Here is a 23,121-nt window from a genome sequence, read left to right on the forward strand (position 1 = left end):
AACCCTCAAGAACAGCTGCTGTAGTCCACTCTGTAGAAGCGGCTTTGTTTTGGTGGAGCCAAGGACAGTTGTCCATAGCTCCTTCGGGGAGTCTGATTAGATAAAATACTTTTGGGCGCCATGGATGCTTCAGGATGAACTGCTATTGATGGAACTGAGAAAGCTCACAAAGATTTATTTCATTTCAAATATATAATCCATCGGTCAGAAGTTCATCCATCATTCCATCTTCTTAACTCACTAAATCCCTTTCAGGGTCAAATGGTTGCTTGAGCCTATCCCAGTTGGTCAACGCGTTGCAGGGCCACAAACTCACATTCACACCTAGGGACATTTTACAGTCACCATTCACCTATGAAGCATGTTTTTGGTCTGTGGGAGGAGACCAGAGTGTACTGAGAAAACCCACACATGCATGAAAACATGCAAACTCTACACAGAAAGTACCCAGCAGGGATTTGAACCAGGAATTCTCACTGTGAGTTGAGAGTGCTAACCACTACACTACCCCACCGTGCAGCCCTGGGAATTAAAGTGAAAATGCATCTCTGACATTTTAAATCCATTAAAATCAATACAAGAAATAAAAATAGCACAATAGTTTTAAGTAGGGGTGTAACAATGAATCAACTTAATCAATTTATGTTCCCACAAGCCAATCAGATTGATCTGTTTGAGGTCATTTGTTAATTAAATCAAATCAACCTAGATCATTATAAAATTGATTCAACATGTAATAGTTATATCAATATTGGAAAATACCATTTGGATTGAGACGTGGTAGATTTATTTTACTATAACGTGAAAATGACAACACATGTGATGTCATCAAACACGAATCTGTCCATCATTCCAGTCCAATGTGGGGAAAGACTTTGAATAAAGTCATGTGACCATCCAGTGTCTAGAATGTTCTGATCATGTTCCCTTTGAATTATTTGGATGTAGAAAAACAACAGTGGGCTGAACTTTAGGAAACTAACATGTGAATGGATTTGACATTCATTCTAGTTTGTTTGTTCATTTACTTATTTCAGACTTGATTCAACCTCACCTGCACTGTCCAGCATCAGGTATTCCTCTCTGAGTCACACTGGTTGAATTTTTGGCTAAAGATGTGGTGGATCCATTCTAGGTCAGCGAATCGGATCGTTCAAAATGAACCAAACTCCACTGAATCGTATCGGCAAACACAAATTAAACGAATCGTTGATACCGCTAGCTAAAAGGATGCACATGGATATCAGATGACCAACTATAAAAAATGGGTTTCATACAGGCAAAAGTCTGAGGTTGATGGTTTGCCTCTGAGCAAGGCAGTCAGCCTGCTTTCCTGTGTGAAATTTGAACTGAGCATGAATTGATAGGACTGTCTCAGTGCATTCTGGGAAAACAAGTTCAGTCTCATCGTCTTCATGATCCTCCAGCTGTTTCTGTCATTTTCATTTTCTGACCAACCGTTGATGGTTTACCTGACGGAGCGGCGGTGAAGCACAGACGTGGTGAGACTCAAATGAGCGCACGCACACACACACACACACACACACCAGAGTTTCCTCATATTTAATCACACATACATGTACATCAAGCAGTCAATCCAGAACTGATCTCATGAAGCTCCCGCCTCCGTCAGAGCCCTGCTACTTGTGCCCCAGTTCTCCAGGAATGATCCAGTCCCTTTGTCCACCGACAGAACCCCCGTTAAAAATCGACCAACTATTACACAGTAATAAAAAAAGTGGCTACACTTTTGTTTTTAATTTAGAATTAACACAACATTTTATTCAGGTAAACACCAAAAGTAATCTTTGTTTTTGTCATCTCCTCCTCCACATTTCACATCCAGTTTTGGTGGAAGGTCAAAGCATCAACATGTTGAGGTCCACGCTGCAAAGTCTCAGCTAATCTAGTTACACATACAGAAGCCTAGATAGACGCCAAACGCTGCCGTCACCGACGCCAAGGTGGAGCCGCTGATCACCGTTTGGCTCCACACGGCTCTAGAAACTCTGGTGACCTCTAATCACAAGCAGCCATATTTGGAGGGTTTTATTTTCTGGAGTGCAGACATAGTGAAGACATGGAGCCAACAAACCCACGTTTGGTTGTGTGCGATGACAGCCTAGAGTCTGACATCCTCTTTCCTTCTCCATGCTGGATCTGGGCACAACAGTCGAAAACCTCCTCCTCGTTCTTTTGCCAACGCTGCATCTTTAAGCTGGACCGTCCACCCAGGTGGTCGTTTTTTCTCTACTAGACGCTTCTGCATCGTCTTTCAGCTCTTCAGAATAAACCAGAAGGCTTTCATGAGAAAATCCAGCGTGACACAAACAAACAGAGGTGTGGCACACAGCCCGATCACACCTGCCGCTCCACTGACTTCCAGTGTCTTTTACAGTATTATTGCACTAGCACAGGATGTTAGTGTTCTCATGCTGGGGGTACAATCACAACAACAGTTCTTCCAATGCACCGGGGGCTTCACAGGGCAACAAAAATGGATGTGGTGGTAATAGACAAAAAAACAGGAAATCCCGCACCCCCCACCTCCATGACAGAAAATGACTGTGCAATTTTAGACCCTGCTCTCTGACTGTCAGGTCAGCAGCGAGGGTCCGACTCCACACCCCCACCCAAAAAAAACCCAAAATATACAGAACAGAAAACCCAGCATTACAAATCTACCAAACTCAACAAGACGGTGTGGAGGAGACGAATGAGAAGCGAGGCCCCCCCTTACAGAATTCATGTCAGGTCCAGGACAGAGTGAGTGACAGGATGAGTGTGCGTGTGCGTGTGTGTGTGTGTGTGTGTGCCCCATCACAGTCTAAACGCCTGTGGTTTTAGTGCTCCCATGTGCAGAGAAAAATAAATAGCATCCTTCACCCACTGATATCAGTAAAACAGTCTATGTAGCATCGGAGCTAAAAGGTGGAAGTGTTACCGGATCATTCTGTTCTCTTTCTTCCTCCTACAATCTTCACTTCTTCCTGACACCAACGAGTAGATCTCTTAATTTAACTTAAACAATTGGCCTCCACAGGTATTTAGATAAATACATCTACAGTAGACCCTCGCACTCCTTCAGCCGCTCCGCCGCCGTTTCTTTCCAGCTATTCCAGCAGAGGAGCAAAGCCGATCTTACATCTGTACAACACCAGAAACAACAGTAGTGCTCAATGCCATCTAGTCAAATCAAAACTATCTTTTTTTGCATTTTTTTTTCTTTAAGAAGCATGTAAAATCTATCCAGAGAAAAGTGTGGTTGACAACCAAGACCATGACATGTACAGAGGTAAGCCTACAGAGTTTAGCCGCCTTTGGCAGCATCTCCAGGGTTTTTGGTCTCTTTCTCTGCGTACATTTTCTTCAGATCTGGTTATGATTACATTCAGCTTGGCACAGAGCAGAACTACTCGCACAAAGATGACCGATGACGACGGGCTGTGCAAACAAACAAACAAACAAAAGCTGAAACCGTTACATGGTTTCACTCGCCGAGGGCTGCGCTCAAGACTGCGTTTGGTTCAGTCAAGAAGGAGGAGAAGAATATTCTTTGTAAATTAAAATAGCCTTTTGTAATTAATATTATTGTTATTATTATATTCCATATGAGAAAAAGACTTCATGATGAGAAGAGGTGGAGGGTGAGGGAGTGTGGAGGCTGGAGCTGTACAGGTTGGGAATATTTATACACATTTATTTATAATCCAGAATCTCCTTCATGGCTCCAAAGCTGCGACGCGGAGCCTGTTAAATGGAATGACAGGTCGCCTGGGCGGGCAGCCGAACAGGGAGGGCGGGGCGGGGGGTGTTGGCTTCTGTGGTGGTGGAGGGGTTCTTTTGTCCCGCTGCTCCTCAGCTGCAGACAAAGACAGAAAGAGTCAAACATCTCCTCATCTGCTGTCACTCAGACTAGCTGGCTTGAGTAAAGCCAACAGCCTTTGGAGTCACTCCGCTAACTCAACAGAAGCTAAACTTGCCAGGAGGATCAAACCCGTCCCAGACCGAGGCAAACACAACGGCTGCCCCCCCAGAACATAATACTGCATCTTCTACACTAGAATGCTCCCTTACGGTAGAAGCCTTTTTCTGTTTGTTTTCCAAAAATCAACAGTGCGCCTCATATATGAATGAACCCGTGTTGTGCTCACTGATGCTACATGTTAGCCACGCTAATGTGGCTAACATGTAGCAGGGGATGTCCAATTCCAGGCCTCAAGGGCCAGTGTCCTAAATGCTTTCCAACCAACCTGCCATTGAAGCTCCTTATTGGCTAAACACACCTGATCCAGGTAATCAGCAGCAGATGAGGCAGGGTTTCTGGAAAACCAGCAGGAGGCCGGCCCTCCAGGCCTGGATTTGGACACCCTTGAATTGTAGCGGTTTGGGATTGTGTGTCTTTGTGTGTGTGTTACCAGCAAGGTTGGGAGTTAGCGTAGTCACAGTAACGTGTGTTTTAGCAGTATTAGTCTGTTGTGTTTTTTTACAGGTTGCCTTTAAGGCTGGGAGTTACAGATATTGTAAATATGCTAACGTGGCTGATGTGCAGCGTGTTACAAGTTCTAGAGTTACCGGTACGGTGAACACAGTGAGTAAAGACTGACTGACTTATCTCAGACTCTTTAGTCTCGCCTAGTGCCCATCATACATGACAGAAGTTTAAAAATACCCATTCATTGACGGAGCGCCTTATAATACAGCAAGTATTTGTTGAAAAACAGCGTTTGAGCTCACTTCTTGTCAGGCTTGCTGCCTCCTCCTCTGATAGACACCGTCTGACTGTTCTGGTAGAAGCCTCCTCCGCTGCGGTTGAGGTTGGGGTGGGTGGGAGACGCTACAGGCTGCTGGCCGGGCCGGATGGGCTTAGCTAAAGACAAAAAGAGAAGGGGGGGAGGCTTTTTAGTCACAGAAAGGTTTAGACTGCATTTATGGGAAAAAACAGGCCTTTTTCTATCATTGTCTGGGTAAACACGGTTCTGATTGGCTGCAGGGTTTACAATAATGAAGCGCTGATGCCTTAGGAAGTCTCCATTATCAGAAATGAACTTGAGGAGTGAAGCATCAGATACAAAACCTTTACCATGACAATTCACAACTCCATGTACCAGTTAGTTTACTTCTTATGAAAACAATTTAAATGTTAAAAATAACAAGATTAAAGTACTAATACTTTATTTAATACTTATTTATTTTGTAAGTGACCATGGCATAAATGGGATAATGCCCAACGAGGTGTCCATTATCAAAAACTAACGGGCTTTATCCCTCACGTCATCCAATGTGCTTCTCCGTCTTTACTAACCAATCTGAGCCGAATGCCCCCTCCTGGCCATGTTCTTGGCCCTGACAGCCTCCTTGATGCGGTCCACCTCCTGCTGGTAGCGCTTGCGGTCGCGGGCGGCGTTCTCCTTGGCCTCCTTCAGTGCAGATTCCAGGGCCTTGACCCGCTCAGCCGTAGCACGAAGGCGCTTTTCCAGTTTAGGAAGCTCACAGCGAAGGTCTGCATTATCACGAACCAGCTGTGGGGGGAAAACCACAGCACCCATGTCCAACACGCATTTGCAGGAGAATGAAACATCAGCTAATCAGCAGGAAATGGGAGGAACTAGTATTGCAAAAGAATGTCTAACCTGTTTGTGAACTTTGGTGAGCTGCTCAAGATTGTTCTCAAGAAAGGAGATTTTCTGTTTCTGGGCTGCACTGCCACCCGTGTCGTCTGAGTCCATCTCAGCACTCTGCAGCAGAAGAGTTCAGCCACACATTAATCCTTCTGAAAATCCTACAATCCGCTTTTTATAGTCTCACAAATACAAATGAAAAGGGGCTTCACCTTCTTGACTCTGGTTGCCAGGTCCTGAACAAAGAGTTTCCTCAGGTTGTGTAAAGTCTGCAGCTCCTTGGCCTGAAATGTGAGCAAAAAGTGCCATTTTCAATGATAAGGCAACATTATTTGTGCAAGTTAAAGACCCACAATGATAAAAAAAATAGTCCATTCGGTGTTTTGAATATGTTTATGTGGCAATTCTCTCATGTTAGAGGACACAAAAATTGTTCTTAATGTTTTGCCTGGTGAAATAAAGGTTTCTATCTACATATTAGGTCAAACGCCTTATTTGTTCTAATTATGTATTACTACAAAAAAATATGAATTCACACAACAAAGCCATTTCTCTACTCTTATTGTGTAGTTTTATTCAGTTATTTCTACATAAACATAGTATTTTAGACTGAAGATATATCAGAAGTTGTCAACTGAAGTGGAATAAAGTGACTTTGGTGCATAATTCCCTGTTCTACATGTCCTGCACTGTCATGTCAGAGTGAAGAGAGAGCTCTGAGTTATGGATGACGGGAAGGAGGGGCGGGGCTACTAATGCAGTCCTGCCGTGCTGCAGAAACTATGTCCTAGAAAATCACAGTCACAGGTTTTTTTTTTAATTTGGCTAAAAATTGCACAAATCCTAATCAAAAGACCACTGGGAGCCGCTTTGATACTTGATCCAAAGATGATCAGTGGGTCTTTAACCAATGAGAACCCATGGTGACATCAGTGTAACAGAAAAACCTCAGAAATGGATTCTGCGGTCCACTTGGTCTGTCTAAAAATACACAATTGTATTTTAAAGAAGACAAGGTTCTTATGGCAATTATTCCAAAGGGATTCAGAACGGTGTTTGAGCCTCCTTTGATGAACTCACCACAGTCTCTTCCAGACCCTTCAGGTCCTGTCTGGCCTGCTCCCTCCTGTCCTGCATCACCCTGAGCAACACAAACGGCGGTCATAAGCAGCAGTAATCAGAATGCAGGCCAGCACACGTGTTCATGCCTGAAACATACGTGAGCTCGTGCAGCTTGCGACTCTTCTCCTGGTCTGTGGATTTGAGTTTCTCGTGCTCCACCCTGAGCCTCTCCTGCTCCAGCATGATCTTCTGGTTCAAGCTTGAGCAAACAGATGCAGTCAATAACAAAGTAGTCTAACGTATTTAGATCCAGATCATATGTTCTCTGTGCTGTAGTTAAACTAATGCTGGCTAAAACTTCCAACTCTTCTAAGATTTGAGCTGCTTTGTACATAAATGTAACGATAATTTGAAATCAGGCGTAGCAGCAGATTCTCAGCTCTTACTCCTGCAGCTCAGTGATCAGTTTCTCTTTGTTGTCCAGCTCATCTCTCAGGCTGCTGATCTGCTTCTGGTGAGCTTCACGGTGGGAGTAGATCTGCTTCTCCACGGCTTCCTGAACACATTTTCATTCAGGAAATATTAAGTCAAATATTTGCAATAAAAACTGGAGTTTAGTGAGGGTAAACTAAGCAGAAATATTCAGTGAAGGACAGAAAGCTGCAGGTTTGTGATCTAAACTTGGACATGAGCGTACCTTAACCTCATTGGCCGTCTGGATCTCATTTTCCTTCTCCATAGCGTGAACTTTCTCTGCACGGAAACAGGATTGTCATTAGTGACTTACATAATCATCAAATGTAAAAAAAGTGGGTAATTATAAATTGAATAATAAGCAAAATATGCACCCCCTTATGGACTCACTTTTCAGTGAAAGTTAAGGAAGAAATAATGAAGTAGATATTTTTTGAAAACATTAATTGCCATTTTTGTTTCATTTAAATATCCCACAGAAGTGAGCTGCATCCGTCTGGAGCAGCTTCTTACCCTGAGCACTGAGCTTCACAAGCTCCTCATTCAGAGAGTCTACGTTCTCCTCCAGCTGCCTCTTCTTCTGCTCCACGTTCTGCAGGTACTCCGTCAGGGACTTGATCTTAGCCTCATGCTGTGTTGAAAAACAGGAAACGTTTCGTGCTTCGTACCGTCTTTGATGAGTTTGAGGGTGGCAGAACAAAAAGGTTTCTGTTGTCACACTGGAGTTACCTGGGAGATGCGCAGCTGACAGGCAGCCAGCTCTTTCTCATTCTCATCCATCTTCTTGTTGCTTTCTGACTGGATGCTTTCCAGCTGTTTGCAGCGTTTCGCCATCGTCTTCACCTCCGACTTCATCTTGCTGATGTACAGACGGGCCACGGTGAACTCCTCGTCTATCAGGCCGCTGCCTCCCTCATGTTGCTGAAAGAAAAGAGGAGAAATGTTATTAAAGTCGGAAAGAAGGAATGAAAAAGGAGAAGTTTGAATAGAAGGAGGGGAAAATGCACCTTAATGTCATTGCTGCCTACTGCAATGCCGATCTCTGCCAAGTCTTTGAGCAGGGAGGACATCATTTCTGTCACCCTTTTCTTCTGGTGGTTGGACATTTCTTTGAGCTTCTGGAGCTCAGAATCCAGAGATGACAGGATGGACTGTGAGGAGAGGAAGATGTCGTTAGCCACCCAGAAAACGGGATCCCTGACAGCTGGATTTTGGAACAGCGACAGCGAAAAATAATAATAATTCCCAGACGATACAATACACAAGCAGCAGAGTGAGTGACAGACAGAGCTGTAATCTTCCCCAGTATTGAGTGTTTTTAATGATAAAACTGTAGAAGAACTGAAATGAGCGAGCATTACATCACCCAGAGAAAACGGCTTACTTCTGGCTCCGTTTTCTGTGAAGTGAACGCCACCATCGGGGGCCAGATGAGGTTGGTAAGCAGCGATTGGTCCCACTTGGTCTCAATCAATGCTTCTATGGCAACTACTGTCACCAATCAGGAGTGAGCTTGTTGGAAATCCAAGGGTTTGGGAGAATCTGTCAAGCGTTGGACATGGGGGCCAGCTGGGCCCCCCCACGCTTCTATTGAGGCATCTGATTGGCCAGTTTAATAGTTGAATAACATGCAATAAAGAAATATCGTGAAAATCAAGAAAATTGTTTTTTTAAACGTAAAAGAGCAAGAATGGTTGTTCTGACACACAGAATGAGTAACAGCTGTTTATTTCTCTATAGAATCCTCTGGGATTTTGGCTTCTTGGAACCAGTGGGTACTTCCTGCTTCTAACGTGAGGGGGAGGGATCAGTCCAGGCTCACATGACTCTTCGAAGTTAAACTTTGTAAACCTCCACATTCTCTAACTTCTAGGACGATTTCTATCGTCACACTTGAAGATGTCTGTGGCTGAAACCAAGAGTTTGGTGATTTAAAACAAACAAACGCACCAGCTGGGCGTTTGTCACGTTACAGGTGTGTTATCCAACATGACCTCAAATGACTTTAACACAGACACGCACCCATAGCTTCCAATAGTTGGTCAGGGCTGCGGTTGACCGTTTGAGTTCTGCTTGGTTTCACAGATGCGTTCCAGCAGAAATATTTCTAGAGAGGACCGGGTACAGCAGGAAGGAGAGCAGGCGCCAAAACAGACAAAACTAAACAATGAATGCGTCCACGCCAGATTGAAAGACAAAACAAACAAACCAAACTAGTTTGTTAAAAGCCTCATCCATCACTAAAGAGTCTGAACAAAGCTCGGCAGGTGGGAGGTTTTCTTTCATAGAATCTATGGTGGGAGGTTCAAACTCAGAGGAAGACTCTTTTGTGGAGATGTTGGTCCCGACTCACCGACTTCTGGCTGAGCTCCTCACTGATGGTCTCAAACTCCTTGGTCTTATCCTCCACCTCCTGGCTCTTCTGGTCGTAGTTGACAGCCAGCTCCTCCAGAGCCTGCAACACCTCCTTCACCTCCTCCTTTGAGGCCTCGTTCTCTGCCTGCAGGCGATTCAGCTCGGCCTGGAGGTTCTCGTGATCACGTCGGGAGGAGGCCAAGAGCTGCAATGTAGATGTAATGATTACTGTATTTTCACCACTATAAGGCCCACTTCAAAGTCTTTATTTTTTTCCAAACAGAAGGGGGCCCCTATGAGGCTGATGTGTAGTTGGGGAGCGTAGATAAAGGCAGCATGAGGAAGGGGGAGAACAGTATGAGCCAATTGCAGCATAACTCTTAATGCAGCTAATGAGACTGAAACTGTTATAGAACTGGTTGAAATAGTGAGCTGCCAGTCCTCCGCCTATGTCCCAAATCTTAACAGGTTCACCGAGGTGTGGATGAGCAGAGGAACAGTTCACCAACACCTGTGTGCAGAACAACAACCTGTTTGCTTTGACCAAACTGTAACAACACGAGGGTTACTTCTCTTCACAGCTCCCTAACTCATGGTGTGGGAATCAACACTTCCCATAAGTCTTAGTGGCCATGGGCGGGGCTAAGTCTCGGGTCCCCACCACATTGTTAACAAAATGGCTGAAGTCCTGTTCAAACTGCAGCTACACAGGTTGATGATGGATTTTTGATGCCGTTTTGAAAATAAAAAAAACTCTTATTTGCTCCTGCTGCATTTTTAAACACACACTGAGTGTTTGTGTGTGTGCTTAAGCCGTGTCTTTGCTAGTGCGTGTAGGAAGGAGGGAAACAGACGCACCCGCATGAACAACAAGGAGGGGGGTCAGGCGCTGAGCACAAGTGAGTCTGTGATGTGCATTCAGTTTGTGCTGCCCAGTTAGGGAGAACAGCATTTAAAAAAAAAAAAGGTTTTCTCTGAAAGAACAGAGACCCGTTCTTTTATTAACCCACTCTGGAGGTTCTGAGGGTCTGAACGGGGCGTTAACGTGCCCGTGCCTTAACACCCGGTGCGCCTTTTGTATGTGTCAGACTGAAAAATCCCTGTAACTTAGACCGTGCCCTATAATCTGGTGCGCCCTATGGTCGTAACAGATACGGTAGATGTCTGTAACGGGACTTTAACCTTCTGGCACCATGCCAACAAAGTCTGAACTGAAGTGAACTTCTTTAGTTGTTGTTTTCTTGATGTTGGACAAAACTAAGGCTGCAGTGATGCAGTATCATCAGTTTGTTGACTCTACCTGGTTTCTACAGGCTGTGTTTTTGGAATGCACAACTATGGGGAAAATCTTTAAGGCGTTTTTGGCAGATTTTTGTAGTGTTTGCAGAGATCTTCATCTCAAACAGACGTGCCTTAATTCCAATAACTCTAAACTAGTCCCTCAAAAAAATTCTGTGATGTAAATTCTTTTTATCCATTTGTCTCTCTTTTATAGGATGAATTGTCTAGATTTTATATATCAACACTAAAGGCATTAATATATTTTGATTCTACTGAGTGGAGTCTTGCATAAAAGCATTATTTCAGCATGTTTTACTTCACACTGGGTTATTTGTGGTGCAAATGTGCAGCTTGCTTGAAGATAAAATCACCAAAAAAGATGACAAATGATATTGCTATAATCTTTACTTGAAAAACGACATTGATTCATTATGTATCCACGGTTTTTTAAATAATTTGCATATTTTAAGGGGAAACATATTTTCAGTTGGTTTTCATTTAACAGAAATCTTAGTTTTATTCGTTAAACTTAAGTCTTTTTCAGTTTAAATCCCTGGTTACGTAAGGGGTTGTCATAACCCAAACAATTGTGTTTTTAATGCAAATTCAATTAATTCAGTATTGATTTTTTTTAACTCTGAAACAAAATGAAATGACTTCAGTATTTTGCAGTGAAACCTCCAACTGAAGCTCACTTCAAACAGTCACACCACTGTATGTAAAACGGTAGAACCCCCAGAACATCTGTCCTCCCAGCTGTGGAGCAGCAAACACCATGACCTCCCTCTGCACCTGCGCCTCCTCCCACCTGTTAGACCTGCAGTACCCACCTCCTCCTGATCCAGCATCTGCTGCTTCAGCTTCTCAGCCAGCTGGCTCTGCTGGTTGATTTCTTCATCCTTTGAAAGCAAGAAGAGCCGCAAAGCTGAATTAGCAAAGAGCAGTTGTTAGACGATGGCCACAGTAGTCAAAATGGATAGTCAAAAATTGTTTTTAAATCAACTAATTTCACAAATATGATTAATAAAAACATGACTTCAGCTTTAACCTTCCCTGTCTGTTTACCAGGCCTGAACAGAGGGAGACATTTTCGGATTAACCTTTACTGATAGAAATCTAGAAGATAATCTCTGCATCTGCCGACAGAGATTTGAAGATCTGCAGGATTCTGAGCCACACCTGTGAAGAAGTGAAGAAGCCTCATTTTGAGCTCTTCCTCACCTTATCATCCAGCTGCTTGTAGAGCTTTGCCAGTTCCACCTCGCACTTTTCCTTCTCCACATCCGTCAGGCGGACGCCGGGCACGTTGGGTGTCGAGGCCGACTTGTCGTTGAGTATGTTGTCCAGCGCCAACACCTCGGCGTTGGCCTTCTCTTTGTCAAACTGCTCCTCCACGGGAACACTCTCACCTGTGGACAGAAGCGTATTTTCCATGACTTGAGTGGATGTAATCACGGCGTTCATGGAGATCAGTAGATGGACGGACCGTTCCTCCAGCGGTTGAGCTCATTCTCCAACCAGGTGACGGTGTTTCTCAGCGTCTTATTCTTCTCCTTCTCCCGCTCATACTTCTGCTTCCACTGCTCTGCTGTCAGCTCAATGTTCACAGTCACCGTGTTCTTGATGGTCTTTGCTCTGGGTGGGAGAAGGAAAAGTTCTTTTAATATCATCATCTTTTCATCCCTTAACAGAAAACCTTTAACTTGTTGGTCTTTGCCTTTCCCATCCAGCTCATTCATAGCGAGGTTTTCTGCTACTGACCTTTGTCCGAACATCAGCGTGGATTTGGTTTCTGCTTCGTTGTAGGAGGAAGGGGAGCAGCAGATGACGATGGTGGTTCGACAGTTACCACCCAGCGAGTCCTGAAGGATTCGGGTCATCTTACTGTCTCGGTAAGGGATGTAGGCCTAAAGAAGTATGTTGAATAAAGAAAAGTGGTGAATTTCTTAACCCTTTAACACTGGCAACAGAAAATAACAAACCGTCTTTGAAGTGCTGCAAGTCTTTGATCATTAGAGCTATTGGCGTAATTCCAACAGACTCCAAAAAGTGAGGAAAGCAACACTTTACACTAGTCACAGTGGTGGTGTGAGGGATGGAGAGACAATTAGATTGTTTTTTGCAGTGTTTCTGATTAGGGTTGTGCCGATGGACGATACCATCGTCCATCGTGATGGGTGAGTGACATCCCGATGGAGAGACACCATCGTGATGCCACGCCCCCGCCACGTTGCGAGTCGACACCATAAGCCGCGGTTACATGATGATTTATATGATGTTATATATAAACATATATAACATCATAATGATGCCGTTTTTAGCCAAAATGGGGGGGGGGGGGGGGGGGGGGGGCGTGTCGTTTTCTAGAAAATTATTTCTGCAGAGCAGCAGTAGCTCATTAGAAATTCGTCTCAGAGACTGCGGAGACCGTTGACGCGAAAGTAAGCTTCTGCTCATTTCCCATCAACCCTACCTTTACACTCTCTCCCGCTAGCTTACAGCCTCTCCCAACATCAACCTAACTTTACCGGTGCAACAAAAATGGCAAACTACTATCAGAACTATCCAGCCGTACAGTTCTGCGCCAGATACCACGTCGGACGAGGAAAACAAAGATATTAATGGATCTGTTGGTTTGCAAGTGGATGCATCTGAACGGAGCGGAGCAGGGAGCTTGTGGGCCGCCGATTGTGATTTATACATAACAACAAACTGTTTCCCACTGCATTTTTCTGTCTGCTCCTGATTCAACATAATTTGAATAAAGAAATATTCAGGAATGCAATTTGAATTTGAATTTCCTTTATATATACATCCTCCATCATCAGAAAAACACTACAGGTAGATGTTAAGGAGCCCAAAAACATGATTTTCATTGGAGTGGGTCTTTAAAGGGTTAATGGGAAATACCAACTAAGATCCACTCAGTTCTTCAGGAAAACTGATGGAACGATATATGATCAGCAGCAGGCTGCCACCCCTCCCTCTGAGCCATGGCTTCAGTGGTGGATAACCACTCATCTGTTTGGAACCACCATGAATACACGAGCAGCCGTCTGTCTGCCGCCGGTTGTTTACGGAGCGGATGAGCCATCGAACAAACAAACACTTGATCAAAGTGAAATCAGCATGAAAAGTCTGAGCACAGAATCTCTCCAAGCAAAGTTATTTTTGCAGCACAAAGGCCCCGTAGACGACTGAAAATGAAAGCGTCACTCTGAGATAACTTAGGGGGGGTGTTGATTTTCATCATGCACACCGAGCTCAAGGCTGTGAAAGTGAGGAAAGAACAGACTTCTCTTCTGTTTGCTGTATTAACAGCAGTGGGTCATTAAACACAGTGGCTTTTGTTGAGTGTGGGTGCAATCCCGGCATAAAGCAGCAGGACAATGCTTATTGTGGTGATAAGGTAGATAACCCAGCCAAAAAACAGATTAGGGCTCATTTGAGTCTGTAGGAGCTTAAGTTTGACATTTAGGCCGTTTTAACAATTCAAAACAAGAAATTCAACTTTCTTTAAACGTTAGTACCCTCTGCACCTCTTATTATGCAGCTATTTTGTCATTATTCTTATTATATATGTCTTATATTGATCTACAAGGAAAATGGTCATCCTTGTACATCTCAAAGAAATATGAAAACTATAATAGCTAGCAACTCTTAATAATAAAAAAACATGTCTTTCCCTTTTCTGGTTTTTATGATTAGCCTAAAGCAAAAGAAAAGGATCTTATTTAGCAGAGACGTGGTGGAGTTCCTTCCCATGTAGAAAAAAATGGTAGAAAAACGTCTGAACATATGTTTTAAATGACTGTGCTTTCCTTCAGTGTTGGAGAAATACTTTAGTTTTCCAGAAGAATTCCCCAAACATAGAAAAGGAGAATAAGCAGAGCTAGCAAGCACCCCATAAAAAAATCAGAATTCCACAGAACTTAAGAGAAACTACGAACCGTTCCTTCAGCAAGCGCCGAGATGACGTTTCCCAGGGAGGACAGGGACTTGTTGATGTTCTTTGCCTCATCCAGAACGGCTCCCTCAGCACCCGTTTTACTGACCTAGAAGGGACAAAGGTCAACCCAAGGTCAACATGGACCAAGGACCTGCCACTGCCTTGCAGCAATAAGTGACAAAACCCCAGCTGGAGAGGAATAAATGAATGATTCTTCTAGACATACAGGGATTGTCACTTTACCTTTTCACTACCAGCAAGATCCACCAGGTAGAGTTTTCCACTGAGCTTCTGTTCTGTCTGAGTGTTCTCCTGTTTGACGTTTATCAGGAAGATGCTGTGACTCCTGGAGCTGTGCTCATTCATGTCTGAAGATTAGAAAAACAAACATTTGGTCTCAATGCATCCCTCTAAAAACCACAACAATCGTTGCAAAGGAAAATGATGGCGGCGGCGTACTCGTGACAGCGACGTGTCTGTTGGATTTGCCTTCATCAATGGTGTCCATGACCTCCTCTGGGCTGCAGACAAATCTTTCAGTGCAGCCCTTTCAAGACAGAAGCAGGACACGAGTCAACTTCTGGAGCAGGTTATGGCAGATTCCTGTGACTAATCTGAGCTCTCACCTTCACGTAGGGTACTCTGTTCTTGTCTTCGTGCACTGATAAATTGGTCTTAGACACTGGAAACAGAAGTGAATACAAACATCAGGAAAAAGCTTCATATCAATTCTGAATAGGGGGACTAAGACATGGTCCTGACATTTTCTATGATTAAGACACTTGAAAAAATGAGCTCCCAGTGCTCTAACGCTTTAAAAATGAACATTATTTCTGATGGAGGTTTTCTTTTTCTTCTTCTTCTTTCTCTTCTCTTTATGCTTTTCAGCTTCTTGAGAAATGAATACCAACACTGTTACTTACCATCCAGAAGATCTCTGATCTTGTCTAAGTAAATTTCAAAATAGGAAACCTAGGATTGGAAAAACAACAACACATTATCTAACAGAAAAAGGTATATATTTACAAAATAAAAAAAGAATAGAATAACCTGTTTTTCATCACACACAGCCCTCATCTTTAACAGCTTTAAGCTCTTTTCATCAGTAAGGATGGGTAAAAATATTAATAAAAAAAACAATTCATACATCTATTTCCCCTTTAAATTGACTTACTGTGTTTTTCCAGACAAAAAAAATCAAATAAGCTTTTAATTCTTAATGTGACAAATTCATTTTTTTCTTTAAATGAAAGGTCTACTTTTCCATTTGAATCACAAGTTGTATGGAAATAACTTTAACCAAAGACATAATAAATAAAGTATTTTCTGAAATGTAAATCTTAACAAGAACAAAAGGACATAAACTATATGTTGTCCACGGGTGCACGGTGTTTTCATGAATGAGAATTCTATATTTAAGTATTTGAAATGCCATAAAAGTGAAGCCCGAGCTACAAAGAAAAGACAGGAAGCATGACTCAGCAGAATGGAGCCGGTCTTTACACACAGGAGCATTTGGGTTAAGAGACGGTAAAAACGTTTTTAAAAAAAAGGGCAAGTGAGGCAATGATTTCCAACACCAAAAATATCAGTTAAACTCTACTGTTTAGATCCTAAACATTAAGTATTAAACTCAGGTTCATAAAACTGAAGACGTTGATGTTACATTTTAAACCACACTGAAGGATTTGATGAAATCACTTCACTTTTGGATTTCTTACTTTGATATGAAACTCCAGGTTTTCATCCATGGAATAGATGTAGTTGAAGATATCTTGAACTATTCTGGGGATGATCCCCATTGAATCTGTGTCATGGAGATTTCCCTGCAAACAAACAACAGAAAAAATGTCATTTCCTTTTTTGGTCAACAACTCAGAAAACCCCTCAACTTCACAGGGTTGTCCTCACCTCCATGGTGTGTGTTTTTCCAGATGATGTCTGCCCATAGGCAAAGATCGTTCCATTGTATCCCTCAAGAACATCTAGAAAGCAGCAGAAGGACATTTCAACACTATATTTATATATTTTTTTTAATATTTAAAGCCCCACTCCGATGAAAATCATGTTTTTTGGTGTTTTTAACATGTTCTTGTGAAACAGTAGGGGAAAAATGTAAAAAAGAACAATGTATTTGAGCGTTTCTTTATTCAAATTGTTGAGAATCCGGAGCAGCCAATACGTCATTTGAAAAAGCTTGTAGCTGTGACATAGAAGTAAAGCTGGACGATTTTGTATTTAACAAAAACTATTTTATCTTAACATCTTTGGAAATTTGCACTAACACAAAGTTCAACTAAATACAAACTGTAAAAATGTTTGTAGATCAATGCAGCCGAGGTTTTAAGAGCTACTGCTACCGCTCACCATTGTTGTGGTAAGCTAGCACGAAGCACGTAAACAGATGGGTAGTAGGGACGCTGTTACCAAGTCTAGTCATAACTCAGAGGTGAATTTCTCATGAACTCCTGCCGCTCTGCAGAAACTATGTTCTAGAAAATGACACAGGTTTTTGGATTTTGGCTAAAAACAGTCTCATCATAATTGAAAGACCACTTTTACGATAGATCACAAGATGATCGGAGTCTGACTGGAAATCTTGAGTTTGGGCCATAACCACAATGACATGTAAATAAATAAAACGTACCTTTTACAATCTTCTGGGCGCAGGCGTTGTACACTTGCTCTTGTGTTGTGCTTGATTGAAAGACTCTGTCAAACATGTAAGGTTTACCCTGGAAAACAAAGAATGAAAATGTCAGTAAGGCTTAGGTCAAAATAAATCAGAAAACTAAAGGAATAAGAATAAATCAATCAATATGCCCTTCAGATTAACGATATTGATTTGGGGGTTTAAAAAGGTGCACATGCATGGAACAGCAGGAACTGACAACATTTAGGGTTTTTTGCAGACATGCCTCAGCAACCCCATGGAGGGTCACAGATTTCTGGGAACAAAACCAACAAGTGGGTGTGCAGAACCCTAAAAGCATGGAGCTTTATGCCAGTAAGACTGTGTACAAGTCAGAGGAAAGCTCTCTAAAAATGATATCTGTTTATGTGATTAAGAGGGTTCACCTCGTTTCAATGCAGATAAAGCAGAAAATGCAATAAATAAAAAAGAAACCTGGAAAAGCAGATTGAATACTTAGTGCACTACATAGGGGCATTCGCCATATTTTCCGGGTATGAATCTACTATTCCAAACTGCTGTGCCCTAGAAATGTATCTCTGTGAAACACTAGTGTGCATCACTGCTCAATCCATTGGTAAATATAGACCACAATGCAGTGCATCTGAAAGCTTTAGTAGCAGTGGGGCAATTCAGACATTGAGCGTGCGCCCTGAACCTTTTCAAAATAAAACTCCCAGTTAATAGTTACATGCTATAGCTGCTTGAAGATCCAGACTAAGTAAGTTAAAGCACTGTTGTTTTTGAGCGCTCATTGTAGTGATGCAGCAGAACTAGGCCATCATGAACCTCAGATAAAAGGCTTGCATGAATGTTGACATCAACAGGAGGAACTTTCTCCACACAACACGCCTCACCAAACCCTTATCGTTGAACCTTCTCACTTTTATCAAACTATACGAGAATACACTAAAACAAACCAGTCGTCAAAACGTCAAAGCACAATTCCAGTGACAGTAATCAATGACCTGGAATTAGGATGGCAAAGTGCCAGGCGATCAAAGTGGTGTTACAGGCAGCTCTGAAGTTGAGATAGAATGCTGTGTTTGGGAGTGTTTTCAGTCCCAGCTGCCTCTTTTCCTCTCCGCTCTAAAGGGTGGAGCTCCTGTGATGTATTACACGAGTCCCCACTCCAGTTAAATTGCTGGACAAGCCAAGAATGTGGAGAAACAGCTGCTGTCACCTTGAAGGGGTCTCTGATTAGAGCTTGCTGGTGTAGAGCCAGTCACACATGTGAACACTGAAGGTTAAACCACATGTTTGTCACAGACAGGTAACAACGGTATGTTTCCCACTACTGGAATTATTCAGTTAACTAAAACTAAAAAAATCCCCCCAACAACTCCACACCTATCCATATTCTGTTGTCACAGTCCCATCCATACGTGACAGAGACATCTGGAGTTTATGACAGATCAATACATCCAGGCAATTAATCCTGTCCAGAAAAGAAGCACAGAAAACCCACCACTGCTGCCGGGTTCAGCTAGCAAACAATGGCAAGCTTAAAGCCTCCGTTGCTTCTGCTTTTGTTACTTACACTTCTGCCTAATTACATTACTGGCTGAAATTGCAATTACAAGGAGATTTATTCCTGTCGTGTCCATCAGGGCTCACTCATACTCCCTCCTCTCCGTGGCTTTAATAGACACTGCCCCAGTACACCATATAGACACTACAGTCATTAAAAATGAGCATTGTCTAAATCTTAAGAAAGTCCCCTTTAAAAAATAAAAAAAAAATAAAAAAAACTTCTAAACAAATTTTTTCAATAGCAAAATAATCTTAGGTTAAGAAAACATGTTTTAGGCTACATTCACTCTGACCTCAGCTAGTCTATGTAAACACACATTTAGGGCACATTTCTCATGGATAGTTATGCAACTTTCTATGACCATTTTCGGGCTCTATGCAGAAAATGTACGGCCACTGAACGCGCACTGTAAGTTAAACCAGGCCGAACTTTGACCAATCAGGGACTTAGGTCTGGTAGTGATGTATGCATGACATCCCTTTTAATCCACAGAAGTAAAAACCATTTGAACATTGATCACGAAAGAGAGATGAATGAAATTAATGATATAACATCAAGTCTTTCATTTATCGAGTTGTGAAAAGAAAAAAAATCTGAAACAAGATTGACGAGATTTGCATCACTTTGACCTTTGGCCCCACACCTCCTCCAACTGGAGGTGGCAGACATGCGCGGGTGAAGAGTAGAAAAAGAGGAAGAAGCACCTCTCTGCTTGTCCAGTGTGAACACCATGGCCTACGCAACCACGGGCTGTTCAAGAACATGCGTTTAGTGCATTCTTGAGTTTAGCACATACCTCAAATGCCCGGTGTGTATGTCAGTGTCAAGAATTCTTTTTGTAAAATAACAATTCTTGGTAAGATTATTTTTCTTACCTCGATGGAAGATTTTTTTTTTTTGCATATTTAAGAAAATCTTTCAGATTTGAAGAAAGTTTTACTTGTTTCTAGGGGGCCTATTTTTGCAGTGTACACATTTTTTGTTGTACTACGCAAGAAATTTAATGTTGATTTTTCTTTTAAAAAGTATGAACACCCAGGTTTTGTTCTTTCTGTATTTTCTTGCTGATGCCGGCAGTAAAAAGAGAAAAGAATAGCAGGTGTTTCAGATTACAAGTGTGACTCTGATCTCTTTAATCCTTTTCCTTCCTTTTATCTCTCACACTCTTCAGTCAGGTAAGGCTCCGGCAGCCCATGACCCCAAAAGGGACAAAAACGGGTTGAGAAGATGGATGGCTCTCTGCAAAATGCAGAAAAGATGATCGCTGCATTCCTCAGCAAGCATCGTTTGTAAATGTATGAAAGATGAAAAAAAGGCAACTGGAAACGATCTGATCTTGAAGTGTAAAGACCAATGAATTATTCACCTGCTTCTCACTCACATCACTGGCAAAGCTGGGTTGGTAAATGGATCTTGATACAAATGCTCATGCCAGCCTATCTGGAGGTTTCTGCTTCCTTTTATCTGGAGAATGACATGGTTGAGTACGTGTTCTGCAAAGGTTTTCTTGGTAACAAACTATATGGATAATCCCAAATGTAAAAAGGAGCGTCACATTGCTCTGAACAAAAGACAAGCTAGAGACGTGTCTTGACAAAGTCGCTGGTCCTGAGACCTGCTCGCTTCTTAGAATCTACACCAAACAAATTGTCATAACGGTTAAAAAATATCAGCCAAGTAAAGTCGCTTCAGCTCGCAAAAACCATCAGCAAAACAAACTACATCATCATCATAATTACCTTCCCCACCCACATAGACTGCTCAGTATCCGAGCAACGGGCTGCTCTGATTGGTCTAACAGCTGGTAACCAAGACAGAAAACAAGAGGATTACCCAAAGGCCCATACTGCTGTTGCTGCTTATGGGTACCGTTAACAGGCCTTCTCCCAGCAGATGCAACAGCAGGCTTGAAACATTTGGTGTCCCTCGCAAAGTGAAGTGGTATTTCAGCATGATGACAGAACTGGGCATGGCCACGCCTTCATGACATGGACAGTTTGCCTGCTTTTAGCCAAAGGCTCAAAGCTGACCGAGCTAGCCAGGAAACCACTATGTTTAATATGGACTACACTACACTCTGGCACAGAGCAAATAGAAAGCTCTGTGGAGTACTACAATCTGCATTTACACATTTTAAAAAATGTATTGTGTTGTATAGAGAACAATGTAATTTCCATCCCTGGTCTGTTAAATAATTGACTATAAAGCTTCTTTGACTTTAAGATTTCAAAGTTCGCATTGAAAGACAGTTAGCTGCAAGTAACGTTTAACCATTTTTTATGGCGTGCATTCACACCCATGATGTGTTACAAGCTCTAAAGAACAAACTAAGATTTGTGAAAATTGCTACACATATAGAAGGTTAGTTTGTGCAAAGGTCTCTTATGACAAAATGTGTGATAAAGAATTAAAGATGAATGTGTTTTATAACTAAATTTCCCTTCAGGGATTAACAAAGTTGATCTTGAATCTTATAAGTCGTTTGTATGATAATAAAAAATAAATAAATCTAAAGACTATTCTGGACTGTTGGAGTAAAATGTGTCAACACCCAACACTTTCTTAGACCCCTTTACTACTCATAGAAGACTAAATACACTGTTAAAATGTAACTCTTTAATGAACACACAGTGGAAAACAAAGTAGCTTCCTTTAAATTAGTTGACCATTATTAAGTGATAAAACAAGCCCACGTTTTATTTACACAGAATCTCTTGTTTACATAAAGCTGCTTCCTTTTCCTAATTAAAGCATTGCCCCGATAATATAATATTTGAATAATACACAGGTTCTCCTGCAGGCTGGTCAGTTAGCTGCCTTTAGCATGGTTAAGCCCGATCATAGGCTAAGTATCACAGCCCAGCTGGCCCAGCCTGTTAGTGGCAGCCAACAGCGCGCTAGCTAGTGACAGGCTTACGCTTTGTGCTGTCATTAACTGCTCCTAATTTATAGCTTTACGACAATAAATGCACAGTCCGCGTACAACTTTCTATATCACGATGAAATGGCAGCACAAAGTTGGCAGACTGACAGGCGGGTTTTTGGGCGACACTTTAAGCTGTACCAGTCTCTGTTTGCGGCTTTGTTGATGACAGCTTAGCCGCGACCGGACAACTCCACCAAAATAGGGATTTTTTCCCCCCCCAGGAAGAACAGCAGGTGGAAAGGGCATCAGAAAGGAAATGTGATGAATTTCATAGACCATTACACATTCCTTTTTCAAAGATACATGCTACATATTAGGTGACACCAGCAGTTGGCAGCAGCTTTAGGGCCAGCGGTGAACAGGTCAGCCCTGCTAACATTAGCTAGCCAGCTAAGATGCTAACGGCTACCAGACAATCAAAAATGGCGTACAGCTGACTGTGCCAGAGGGCTCGGACTGACAGGGAACCGAAGCTCCTCACGGCCAATAACTCACCGCAATAACGACAGTGTCCTCCCCTTGAAACTTGGGAATGTATCTGTCGCCTCTGGTGACCTCGGAGCTGTTCAGAGGCCTGAATCGGCACATCACTTTAATCGTGCACTCCGCCGGGTCGGCCATCTTCGTTCGACCGCGTAAGAATGGAAATTCACCGCTAAAAATGAACAGATATCGAGTCCCGGGGGCGGCCGTGCGAGGGAAAGGGAGGCCGAGCCCCTCTGTCCCGAAGTCAGGGTCTGAAAAGGGTGACAATCAGTCTGTCATTCAACAAAAATCCTGGGTGTCCTCCCGGTGGTTTAGGAAGCCATGATACCGGTGGTTCAGCGACGGTCTGCTGCCTCACCCCTCCGTGGATGTGGATCACGGTGACGTCATGGCGAGGGCGCTCCCTCAGTAATCAGCAGCAAAAACACCAAACGGAACCTGACCGCGAACCGAGTCGCATCCTCCGCCCAAACACATGCTTTACAGCGCCTTAGGAACTTTAGATCATCACTGAGTCATTTAGGCAGGCTTTTCTGGACTCATTCAAACTATCGTCTTTTATTTTACTCCAGAAATGCACCCAAAAATCAAAGAATATTATGTTTCCATTTGTCGACTAATGCTAGAAACATTCTAAAAACTATACCCCAACACAATACAAAATGAGGCCATTAAACTATCATTTCAAAGAGTTTCAGGTTAGAGCATAACATTTCTCTGATTGGAGAAATGTAAATGTGT

General features: G+C 42.6%; 1 protein-coding gene across 1 annotated transcript; it reads right to left on the bottom strand.

Moving 5' to 3' along the window:
* Positions 1–1,549: 1,549 nt before the first annotated feature.
* LOC101155960 (kinesin-1 heavy chain) lies at positions 1,550–22,755 on the bottom strand. Its single transcript, XM_011485975.3, has 26 exons — positions 22,390–22,755; positions 17,390–17,477; positions 16,654–16,727; positions 16,464–16,568; positions 15,666–15,714; positions 15,369–15,424; positions 15,202–15,289; positions 14,986–15,110; positions 14,744–14,848; positions 12,555–12,700; positions 12,280–12,428; positions 12,015–12,202; positions 11,624–11,692; positions 9,511–9,717; positions 8,165–8,308; positions 7,887–8,078; positions 7,671–7,788; positions 7,381–7,436; positions 7,130–7,239; positions 6,841–6,942; positions 6,702–6,762; positions 5,834–5,905; positions 5,634–5,738; positions 5,306–5,522; positions 4,738–4,870; positions 1,550–3,862 (listed from the first exon to the last, which is right to left on the bottom strand). The coding sequence occupies exons 1-26, from the start codon at positions 22,513–22,515 to the stop codon at positions 3,859–3,861; spliced, it is 2,889 nt and encodes a 962-aa protein (XP_011484277.1). The 5' UTR covers positions 22,516–22,755; the 3' UTR covers positions 1,550–3,858.
* Between the last annotated feature and the right edge of the window lie 366 nt (positions 22,756–23,121).

This window comes from Oryzias latipes, chromosome 17 (assembly GCF_002234675.1).
Source record: "Oryzias latipes chromosome 17, ASM223467v1".
Classification (NCBI taxonomy): Eukaryota; Metazoa; Chordata; class Actinopteri; order Beloniformes; family Adrianichthyidae; genus Oryzias; species Oryzias latipes.